The 12,576-nt window shown below is 34.7% G+C and overlaps 1 protein-coding gene across 1 annotated transcript; it reads left to right on the plus strand.

Moving 5' to 3' along the window:
• The first annotated feature begins 1,895 nt into the window (after positions 1–1,895).
• On the plus strand, positions 1,896–8,618 carry LOC107041499. Its single transcript, XM_015262077.1, has 6 exons — positions 1,896–1,953; positions 3,041–3,311; positions 4,657–4,792; positions 5,338–5,487; positions 8,158–8,287; positions 8,347–8,618. The coding sequence occupies exons 2-6, from the start codon at positions 3,050–3,052 to the stop codon at positions 8,542–8,544; spliced, it is 876 nt and encodes a 291-aa protein (XP_015117563.1). The 5' UTR covers positions 1,896–1,953; positions 3,041–3,049; the 3' UTR covers positions 8,545–8,618.
• Positions 8,619–12,576: the final 3,958 nt, after the last annotated feature.

Below are 12,576 nucleotides of genomic sequence, written 5' to 3' on the forward strand. Positions count from 1 at the left end.
AGAATTAGGGTGGAGCCGTATTTTTAGGATGGGGGGTTTGGGGGCGACGGAAGGGTTTTCGTGGTTCTTTTTTTATTTTTGGGGTGAGTTAGAAGGGAAATGGGAATATTGATTTTTTGCTTTGAGAGAATTTTCAGTACGAGGAAAATTGGAGTGTTTGTGAGATTGATTCAGTTTAATTCAATTCTAAGATTATTTCATTCAGTACAACTATTTGTGGAATTTCCCCAGTGGAAATTGCTTCAGGCGAGCCTGAGACTTGATCTTGTCTTGATATGTCGGTGGTCAGATTTGATTGATCAGCTGGTGCTTGATGAGGAACTGATCAATTCTTGATTTAGTCAATCTGATACGAAATACAGTAGAGACTTCGTATAAGATATCTCTCTATAAGATACCTCGCGCTCGAGGGTTACCCCCACTCTCGGCACTTTTATCGCCTCCCGAATATTTATGTTCCATGGGCTTCTTATAAGATACCTATGGCCCCGGTCATTTTTCAACGGGAAGAGAGTAGTTATAAGGATCAAACGGTGTTAAGGGTCAAACGGCAGGGCACGAACGAAGTGATCATGAGGGTCTAATGACCTTAAGGCGGGGTCACACCACTTTTTTCAAGTAATGGAAATGTATTGTTACAGAATGAAATAAATTACCATTTCCCCCGTGTGAATGAGAATGTAATGGAACTGAATAGGCATTAGTATGATTGTAGTTTGTTTTCCCTTCTGTACGAATGTCAGACTGATTGGGGTGTTCGTCTGTTTAACTTCTGTCATTCATAATAAACCGCCCCATTTATTTTGAATTACGTCTCCAATTCATTTTAAAGACATCAAGATTATTACACGATATCAATTTTTCTTTCACTTTTCCCATTGAAAAATCCTAATTTTTCGTCTGTGATTATCTCGAGTCCACCAACAATCCTCCAACATCAGCTGTCATTCTATCACGCGGGGTTATGTTTAGAGAGAACAGGGAACGCGGACGATACAAATTCAAAAAATTAAACACATAAATTGATTAGTTATCGATATTCATCTAGTAAAAATGAAAATTTCATTGAATTCGGGCGCAACGAACGAGGTATCTTATTTGAAACCCACTGATCCCTATTTTTCTCCTCTCTATAGGTGAAATTTGCTAATTTATTAGCAAAAATAACTATACTTTATGCAATACAAGAGCAAATTCTCATTTGTTTTTTTATTGAGTTTAGGGAATTAAATATATGTTTGGGGAAAATCAGAATTTTTGAAATACAGGAAAAATGCGATGATTATTAAGGGAGAATGAGGCAAAATGAAAAGGCCTTTTTCGACATAGTACGCAAATATGGTTGAGATATAATTTCGAATTTCCTTCACAAGATACATGAAAATGAGATTTTCTTAAAATAATAAAACTCCTTAATTGAAATAAATAAGTTGTTTTATTGAATGCAATAAAAATTTCATTTGCAGTTAATAAATTGTTTATTTAATATAATTGAATCCTATCTTTTGCAACAAGTAAGAAATTACAAATAAAGATTTTTATTCCATTCAAATGAACCACTGTTCTGGACGTAATTTTATCTCTGAAATTTTCTCGTACGTGCTTCTTCTCCAAATTCTAGGATAATGAATTCCTACTGTGAAATAGATCATGACTACTTGAAGTCGCCGTACTACGTCACACCCACATCAAAGAAATTACACTCATGTCAGATAAACCCGACATGGCCACTTGTTTGATCATTATTGTTACCACAGAAACCACTGGTTGGAATCCTGCAGGATGAAATGTAATTACCTCCAGTATTGAATGTGCACCGACCACATGAACATCAAGTTCATGGAAACCTCAATTACGAGCAAATAGATACCTGAGTGATGTTTCAATTATTCATAAACAATATTTAAACTCAATGAACTGCCTGTGAACAATTGGATCTGAAAACCATCACACGTATGAACAAAACCATGGCCAAGCCACGGATTTTTATGGTCATTTCATGGTTTTTGGTGGTCATTTGGTGGTCATTTGGGACGTGTCCGTAGCCAGGGGGGGAGTGATAATATCGGGCCCCCGACTTGATCCCTGCGAATTGGCCCCCATTTTGCCCCTCAATAATAATTGGCCCTCAGTTTGACCCTTATATTTTGACCCCTATTCTGACCCTCATATTTTAATTCTTATATTTTAACCCTTGTATTTTGACCTTCACATTTTGACCCGCAGAGGATCAAAATGGGAAGGCCCGAAGACCTTAGATAATAGCAGTCCTATAGAAACCCTATAGAATTCCAATAGAATTTTCCAGCGAATTCTCTGGGTTTTCAATTGAATTTTGTCATACGTGTTGCGTCGTTAGATCGTTCATAAATTATGCTAGCGTATAAATTATGCTAGCGTATATTAAAGATATTACGATAATGCTGTATCACATTATATTCTATACTGTACTATATTATGTAGGGGAGAGTGGGCCAAAATGAAACATTCAAAAAATCGACTGTTTGACGCAATTAAATATTGTTTTTGTCAACTTTTTTTAATTCTTGGGAGTACTGATGAGAATAATAATTTTTCATTCAATAGAAAAAAATATTATTCCCATCAGTACTAGCAAGAATTAAAAAAAAGTTGATAAAAAAAAATATATGATAACAAATTTTTTTTTTGCTTGAATTGCGTGAAACAGTCGTCTTTATTTCATTTTGCCCCACTTTCCCATATACTATGTATAATGTAAAATATATACGAGAGTACTATATGTATTATATATAATACATTATACAATTATAAAATTATCATATATAATACTATATTATAATATAGTATAGTGTAGACATAGAATATAATATAATAAAGTATTATCGCAGTATCTTTAATGTATGCTATCATCATTTATAAGAAAATCTAGTGACACAATACGCCGAATAGATTGGCTTCAAAAAAAGTTACACTGTTAAATCTCATTTATTATAATTGTAAAAAAAAAGTAAAAAAGTGACTATCTGGTTTTCTATTCTTATCTAATCATCTACACTAGAAATAAAATATGGAGCGCGACATATCGCTATGCAGAATGCGAACAATTATTGCGAAATTGACATCCCGAGTCGGTGAATCACTCGACGCATTCGGTCATGAATACACCAGAGAGGATCAGACAGTTTTATCGAATTTAATCAAAACTCTGAGACACCTGGGTCGTATCATTGAGACCAGAATGAGAACATCACCCAGAGAGGAACGTGAGCGAGCATCCAATTTAGCAACTGCCCTCGTGAATGGGAAGAAAGCTCTCCAGGAAGTTGAGAGTGAGTGCATGCCCGTATGGATCGATTTTTCAGAAGGCACATAGTTACACGTACAACAAAATTGCATGGAAAAACCTAGCGAATTAGTTGGAAAATTCTATTCGAAAGATTCCACAGTTTATCTGCGCATTTTCTTTCTGAGAGAAATGTTGAATAGAAAATATTCCACGGAAAAAACAATAGAATTCAATTTTTCTATACGATCTACGCCGTTGAGATATTTTCTGTTGAAATTTCTCGGCTCAAATTTTCAAATTTTTTTGGTTGATTTTTATAAAGAAAAGAAAAGAAAAATAAAGTAGAAAAAAACTGAAAAATTCTTTTTGAATGATTCTATAGAAAATCTCCCAATAGAAAAAGTTGTATAGGAAGATGGAACTAATCGGATTTTCTCTATAAAATAGTTTCTATTGGACACTTGCTATTTAAAAAAAACGCGCAGTAAAGATGCGGAATTTTTCAATAGAAGCAGTCAAAAACTAATAGAATTTTTAATAGAAGTTCAATACAAATCGGATAGAATTGACTCTCGAATTCGCTGGGTTTTTGTATGGAAGTTTTTCTGCAGCTTTTTGCGTTGTTTTTATTATGAAATATCTAACAGGAACTTTTTTTATAGAAAAAATCAGTAGAATTAGATCTTTCTATACAACTTTTTCCATTAAGACGTTTTCTATATGATTTCCTCGACATAAATTTTCTATATTTGGTGGCTCCTCATCAAAAAGATTTAATAAAAAGAGAACTAGAGCCGAGGAGTTTCTATAGAAAATATGTAAATATAGAAAGTAGTATTGATCAAGTTCAGTGAAAAAAATGTGGAGAAAATCTGTAGAATTTTTTAATAGAATCGACGAAGAACTATTCGATTTTTTAATAGAAGCTCCATCGAAATTCTATAGATTATTTTTCTCACTCGGATTTCAGCCAATCAGAGCGCAGTATTTGAGGCTGTCAAATAGTTTTATTTCGGAAATTTCTAAAAAATTTCCGACGGAAATTCACTAGTAGCTTTTCAATGTTTCTCATCTTTCAAATCATTTCACGTTTAATATTCTGTGTGACAGATAAACAAAAAAGTGGGTTGTAAATGTATGGCTGTGTAAATGTATGCGGATGCTGTTCACTGCACTCGGCTTGGCCGAAATCCGAGTGGAAAAATAATCCGTCAAATACCACTCGTGCTTCAAAATTAATCGTATATTTTCCTCAAGCTTCCCTGCCTAGGAACGAAGCTATCGGAAAATATCCGATAATTTTGAAGCACTAGTGGTATTACAACTGAATATTTCAGCGAATTAATTACGTTTCTCTATAAAATTGTTTCGGGCGTGTTTTCTTCAAGTTTTGAAGAGCACCCTGGAGGACACGCGGCTGGAGCATAGAAACTCGGTGGACCGAGTTAGGGAAGAAATTAATAGGGAAAGGGAATTGTTGGAGGGAATTGAGTTGCAGCAGACACTGAAAATTAAGAGGAGAAGGTTAATTTTATAATGTTTTAATTGAAACATAACTCAAGAAATTAAGTAGAATTTCATTTGGAGTAGAAATTTATTTTGAGTAGAAATTCATTTCACTTCAAGAATTATGAAACAACTCGCAAATGTTTTAGTGAAATTTATGTTTATTTTAATTTTTTCTATCAATTTTTACAAACGGTTGAGTAAAATTTAATATTTTTGCTTTCTATAATTATTTTCTTATTGGAGAAATCCATGATGAACAATTTATCGGGAATTTACTCAAATTCAATTTTATAAAGTTAATCTTTAATTTAATTTATAGAATTTAATTCAATTAAATTCCCTATAAATTCAACTGCAAAATTGTCATTTGAATATTATTGATTGAATTCCTCATTGGAAAAAAAATGGAATTATAAATTCCACTGCTGTCATTTTTTATTCATTCTCGTGTTGTTTTTCAATTGAAGATGCTCTTTGGATTCTCTTCATTTGTCGATTTTATACGGTAAATTTCTGTGTTCGTAATTCTGGATTCAATGGTTTTATTTTATTTACATCAGAGAGGAATTGGAGGCACAGATGAGGGCGGTAATGGATGAGACACTGATTGAGAAGCGACAGAAAGCGACTGAGATTGAATTGAGAGAGATTGAATATCGGAGTATTTGTGCGGAAAATTTGAAAAGGGAGAAGGAGGTCTACGCTACGAGGTGAGATCCATCATTCAAGTGTCTTATCCCTCGTTTTTTCTTTTTCATTGAGGTAGGAGTGGTCCCTTGGGTAACTCAACCTGAAAGAAATGTTATTTCTCCCAAATGGATTCATCTGGGACGGGTGTGCATTCCATTTAGCTCTGCACAAAATCTTGATTTGATTCGCAAAGTTCTGACGAGAGAATTCCACCTGATGACACGAGTGGACAATGGAATTTTTTTATAATTGCGTACAGTAATTCAGTAGTGAAGTGGTCAATCGGTTCAAGGATAAAAGGGCGAGGAGGAAATGTAGGAGGTGAGGCGGAGGGGTTTCTCTTGTTTTCCTGCAGAAAACCGATCGTTGAACAAAAAAATTGTTCGCTTTTGGATTCAAAATTCAGGCAATATTAGGGAGTATCTCCGGTTAAAAATTATTTTTGGAGCTAATCAATTTATTTGTATCTGTTCCACGCATTAAATGGTTTTCAGATTGTTTTTTTTTCAACAAATGAAAAAATATTAATCCATGCGAAAAAGTGGCAACATCGTCGATAGTTCTTTTTTCACCAGGAGCTGGTACCACTGGCTCGAGGGAGCTCCAATCACAACGCTTCATTGCTCTCAAGAGACGTTTAAATTGACCGCGCTACCCCTACCCGATCGGTACTGCGCACAAATTTCATTTTTCAGTACTTTTTTCGCTATTATTAATAAACAATGCTTCTAGGCGACAATATTTTTCACTCACAAAATCATTCATCACATGTTCTAAATGTGTCTAAAGTTTCATGACTTTGGCCGCATTTTTTCCTTGGGTTTTGCTTTTTTTTTGTGATTTCCATAAGATTACGGTTAAATGACCACTTTTTTAAAAATTCATATTAAATTAACCACGCTTCTCAGCAGTCTGAAACTTTGCACACGCCTTTTCCATCATTTAAAGAATACGTAAAAAAAAAAAGAAAAAATGGCTGCTTTTTTTCTAACCCTTGGGGCTCGTCCGATCATCCTTAAGGGGAGACTACTGTGAGTTTTAAAAGTCGTGGGTGATTGGAGTGAGACTTTTCATACGTTGAAGATCGATTATATAGATCTGAAAACGAGTAATTAGTGCAAAAAAATTTCTTTTTATTGTTCGTTTGCCCGAAAACGCTTAAAATGCTAAAAACAGTACAGGGCCTCCAATTTTTGAGATACAAAAGTTTTTTTTTTCAAAATTTTCGGAAAAATGTGTGGAACAACAATTACGAGTCAGTTTTTTGGAATTCGACTGCTACACAGCTGATTTCGTTTTTTTTCACATAAAAAAATTCACTATTTGTATAAAAAAATGCAAAAAAAGCAAATTTAGCCATGTAAGCGGTGAATTAAAAAAAACTAGCTCGTAATTGTTATTCTACATATTTTTTCGAAAATTTTGAAAAACAAAATCATTCGTAGCTCAAAAATTGGAGGCCCTGGACTGTTTTTGGCATTTTAAGCGTTTTCGGGAAAACGAACAATAAAAAAAATTTTTTTTGCACTAATTATTCGTTTTCAGATCTATATAATCGATCTTCAACGTATGAGAAGTCTTACTCCAATAACCCACGACTTTTAAAACTCACAGAAGTCTCCCCTTAAGTCGACTCAGCTACCAGTTGCGTTTTTGTTGAATAACTCGGAATTCAAGAAAGATTTGTAGTTTTGTTGATTTCATGATTTCATGAGATTTTACCGATTGCAAGTGATTTCAGTTAAAATCACATGAAATCGATGAAATCCCAGGGTTTCACTGATTTAACTTGATTTCAACTGATTTCGCATTTTAATCCTGAGTGACACACTGATTTCAACAAATGAATGGCCCCTTGCATATTGATTCATGGTCCCGATTGATTAAACATTGATTGAACCTTAATTAAAACCGGACTGAAAACGAATTCGAGTCTTGAGAGGGTCTGAATGTAAAATTATTTGACAGAACGAAATAATACACAAATTTTTTTATGACATTTCAATTGATGATAGTACTACGACATGAAAAAATAGAAGAAGAGAATAGTGAAATAAGAATTTTAAGAAAGAAAACTTATTTGGAAGCAAATCGCTAATTTATTAGCAACAATTACTACACTTATTTATTAAAAAAATGCCATTGTCCGTAATAAGATTTACAATCTTTTTAAAAAAGATTTTACTGTATCTTTATATGTAATTAATAAACTACTTATTAAAAAAATGCCATTGTCCGGTTTGCTTTATTCTTGGCTTCTGTGCGTCGTAGAGTAAGTCAATTATAACTTTTGTTTTTTGGGGATTTCTCAAAAACTAAAGCAGCAGGCATTTTTGAATTGAATAGCATTCCATTACTGCCGGAATTTGTGGTCTTCTCAGCCCCTTAGGTATCTCCAGATATTTTTCAATACTATATGATGAAAAAATATCTATAGGACCACAATTATCATCATACGGCCCTCATGATTTCCATCCTCGAGACCCTTATCAAGCTTCTGACCCTCATTACCGATAAATATATGCGATTCAACGATAAACAAATTCAATCCCCAATAGAATTTGAATGTCTCCCTATATACATAATCTCATTTCCTTTCAATAAATGAAGATTAAATTTCGCTCCCAAAGCTCTAGTATTATATCTTCTCTTCCACTCCCTCCAATTGATTCTTTATACTCTGATCCCAGAAAAGAAGCGGAGCGACGGTACCTCGGAATATTATCGAAATACGACATAGAAGTAGGTGGATTGCATCGAACAATGGAGACTCTCATAGCGGAATCGGATTTGTTGGCAAACAAACTCAAGACTCTCGAGGTACTCCTTGGTGATCTCTCCGATTCGACTCAAAACAATAATATTCTTTTTCGCAACAGGAAACTCTCCGACTTCAGGAGATAGAGTACGTGGAACTGAAGAATGAACGAGAGACAGCACTGCGCAGAGCTTTCATGGAGGGTCTGAACGGTTTTATGAGACATCGTGCAGCAAAGAGGATTCAGAGAACGTGGAGAGCTTATTGGGAGCGTCAGCAATTACGAAAGAAGAAAAAATCGAAGAAGAAGAAACAATAAATTCTCATAAAATTCATCAACACTCTTGACTATAAACCAATTTTTAGTGAATATCTGAGAATCTACGGGAGATAGTGTATCCTCAGTCTAATCAAATATATCGTACTCGGCAGACGTGCCTTACACGTGCAAACTGTCTTCTATATGCTATCCTGTGCTATGGTTCCACTAATCTCAACAGATAGCAAGATCTTTGTTCAGACCTTTTTCGTAGATCGAATTGAGACCTACAAAAAAGTTTTTTTTACAAAAATTTCGATACTTCCCTTGGACTCGAAGATATTCCTCAAAAACTCGACTTAAAACTTCTTAGCGCTTCGCTACGAACTTAATTTTTTATGGAAAAAAATCAAGAAAAAAGTAAAGTGACAAATATTCAAGAACTCTAACATTTTTTTCATTAAAATCCTTCTTTGACCATCAGAACTTTCATTTGAGGACTATTTGAAAATTTTTAAACGTAATTTTTCGTTTTTAATCGTCAGAAAAAAAGTAAGAAATTCGTAAACAAAATGGGATTTTTTTATCTTGAGGAAAATTCTAAAAATAATTAATAAGTTTTCATTATAGAAAATTGAGACTCGTTTTCAAAATTAATTTATGAACAATAAATGCAAAATCCTAGAAATCATTTTTTCGGATTCATAAATAATTCATTAATTTATTCGCATCCAAAATGTTCCATTAGTTAGTTCGCGATAATAGCCAATAATTTTCATTCTTTACTCAGTAGATGAACCCATGACATTAGTGGACGTGACAACGGTCATTGATCGATCCAACAACGTGCAGAGGGCGGATTAATGCACCTACCCCTCAATGTCCACTGTACTGTGATTCTTCCTCCCATCCGTAGAAATCGATCCGAAAATAACAGGATTGTCGCGTGTTTTATTCAGGTCTCGACGAGTGAGCATTCCCATGGATAAAGTGTGAGGTATTTGGTGCTGTTCAGTGACACGAGAAACGCAAACAGACAGATGCAAGGGTCCTACAAATTTTTTATTGAAAACTGTGTTATTGGCAAAACTCAATAATTTCGAAGGGACAATTTAAAAAAAAAGTATTCTTTCCTGGTCAATGTATTCTTTCTATGGTATGAGAGAACCTATGGAGTTCTCTCAGATCAAATGATTGGAGTACAATAGATTATATTTTATCCTGCCAACAGTTCCTGTCAATGAATTCTTCTAGGGATATTTCTGATGATTACGACTAAAGTTTAATTTTTGTGAAAGATATGAAATTTCTTTCTATCAAGTTGCTTAATTTCCCTCAAGTAAATCAGTTCCACACCAGCAAATATTTCCGCGTAAAACATTTAGTTTTCTGGCAGAGCAAATTTTTTCTCCCAGTGTGTTGTTGAAAAATTTTATTTTGAAACCAATATTCAGGTAAAGGTGAAAAATTTTAACGTCGAGGCAATGTTGGCTGCCAACGTTGGGATTGGGTTTAAATTTTTTCTGTTATTTCTTAGATAAACAGTCTATTACTTTTTTCTGTGAAAAATTGTCATTAAACATTTTTATTTTTATTTTGAACATCAAACATTTATATTAAAAAAATCCCGCAGAATAGCTACGGAATTTTTCAATAAAATCGGTAATAAGGGGATAGAAATTTAAAAGAATAAGCGTTGTCGTCCATCTATTATTTTTTGCCATGACGGCCGTAGGCAGAGCCTACGGCCTCCGGACTCCGCCCACGGACTCCGCTCCGCTCCGCGTCCGTGAAGGGCTGCCTCACGGCCGGAATGACAAAAAAAATAGTATATTTCGTCACTAGGCCGAAGGAAACTTTTCTGGCGAATATGAGTTTGCAGCCCGAGCCGAAGGCGAGGGCTGCAATCATATGAGCTAGAAAAGTTTTTTTTGGCCGTATGACGAACAGTATTTTTTGTTATGACGGCCGTAGGCAGAGATTCACGGACGCGGAGCGGAGCGTCCGTGAAGCGCTGCCTCACAAACAAACAAAAACAAACTTTTTGTCATTCCGGCCGTAAGGCAGATATTCACGGACGCGGAGCGAAGCGGAGTCATGACAAAAAATATTGTTCGTCATACGGCCAAAAAAAACTTTTCTGACGAATATGATTGCAGTCCTCGCCGTCGGCTCGTGCTGCAAATCTCATATTGGCCAGAAAAGTTTTTTTCGGCCTAATGACGAAATATATTAATTTCCGACGGCAAACAAGAACAATCGCGCACTTGAGCGCGCGTGTTAAAGACAAATCGTGACACGAAAACCGAAAGCCGACCGAAGTCGAACACGTGCGGGCGAATCCGAATGTTTGACCAATGAAATTCGAGGAAAGAGCTTTACGCTACAGCTTACGGCGTATGTTCTTTTTAGAATAGGAAAAATCCAGTATAACGTTTTTTGAAGCCAATCTATTTGGCGTATTGTGTCATTAGGTTTTTTATCAATGATGATAACATACATTAAAGATATTATGATAATACTATGTTATATTATATTCTATACTATACTATATTATAATATATTAGGCATATATAATGGTATATGTAATATAACACAATATCGTATTCTCAATGTATGTTATTATCGTTATCAGTTTATTATTTAATTTTTTTTACTATCCACATTATATTTTATAATAGATATAGTACTCTATTCTATATTGTATATTACACATAGTTTATATTATATAATATAGTATACAATATAATATAACATAGCGTTGTCGTAATATCTTTAATGTATGCTATCATCATTTATAAAAAATCGAATGACAATACGCCGAATTGATTGGCTTCAAAAAACGTAACACTGGATGTATTAAATATAAAAAAATGCAATATATTCCTGAAACTTTTTCTTCGGAAAACTTGATATTAACATCAGAAATCTAATATATAGCACCATTTACTACAATTGACATACATTGAACCCCATGGAGTAGGACAGACGCGCGCGGACTAATCTAGGGAAGGGTGTGCCTGTACCGCCCACCTAAGGGGAATGCCAGTTTTATATTTTATATTTTAACTTGAGTATAAAAAACGTATTTGTGAGACTTCTTTAACTATTGAACTCGTTATTCTCGAAGTGTAGACGCCTAATTCTCCTTAGAATCCACAAAATTGATTGAAAATAAAAGAGAGAGCCTATTGAGCGGTACTACCCGCCGTCGGGTAATACCGCTCGGCACGATTCCAATGCCGCTCATAGGGTTTTGCGTGTATCGCTCGCGCCGCAACCTAACCTGTACTCGAGTGCTGTCGAGCAACTACGTGGCCGATCCTATGAGCGGTATTACCGGCTCTGCTCGGCGTCAACAAAATTGTTGATAATTATTGACATGAGTGGAGTTTTGAGTTCGAAATGGTCTCAAATTACGCGTGAAAGTACCACGAATCGAATAACCATAGTTTAATATGAGAACTCAGCGTTTGAAACTATCAAAAACCTTAATTACAAGTCCACCAATTTTGCACTGTAAAGACCTCAAAACATCGTTACGTGTTTTTTCATATTTAAAGTGGTAAATAAAGTGGAATTTTTCCGACAATCACATCCTATCATCAAATTCTTCATGATCAGGAACAGAAAGAAATTTTCAAGTTGATGGTTGTGGAGAAAATCGAGTGAGCGTTATTACCCTCTGAGCGGTACAGGCACACCCTCCCCTAGTATTAAAAAAATGGAGAAAGATGAAATTTCAAATTTCACTTTAAATGCAATGAAGTTCCAAGTTTTTGAACAACAGGAAGGTGAAAATTCTTCAGTTCACTTGAATTGTCAATCGAAAAGTGAATATTCACGGCCAAATTACGCTGATTTTTTATTAAAATCAAAATTATATTAACAAACAAGCAGGGGTTCGAGCAGCTGGACCGATCGGGCTGAAACAGCGCGCCAAAGTTGAGCTCAATAACAGCTACAGTGAGCCAAATTTAAGATTTTTATCTACAAATTTCACCGTATTTATGCTAAATTTTCCATAAATTAATCACCAAAAACCCAAATTGTCGCAGACATACACATAAACATGACCTTAAAAACATCATC

This window comes from Diachasma alloeum, unplaced genomic scaffold (assembly GCF_001412515.2).
Source record: "Diachasma alloeum isolate Michigan unplaced genomic scaffold, Dall2.0 Dall_scaffold_00366, whole genome shotgun sequence".
NCBI classification, from domain to species: Eukaryota; Metazoa; Arthropoda; class Insecta; order Hymenoptera; family Braconidae; genus Diachasma; species Diachasma alloeum.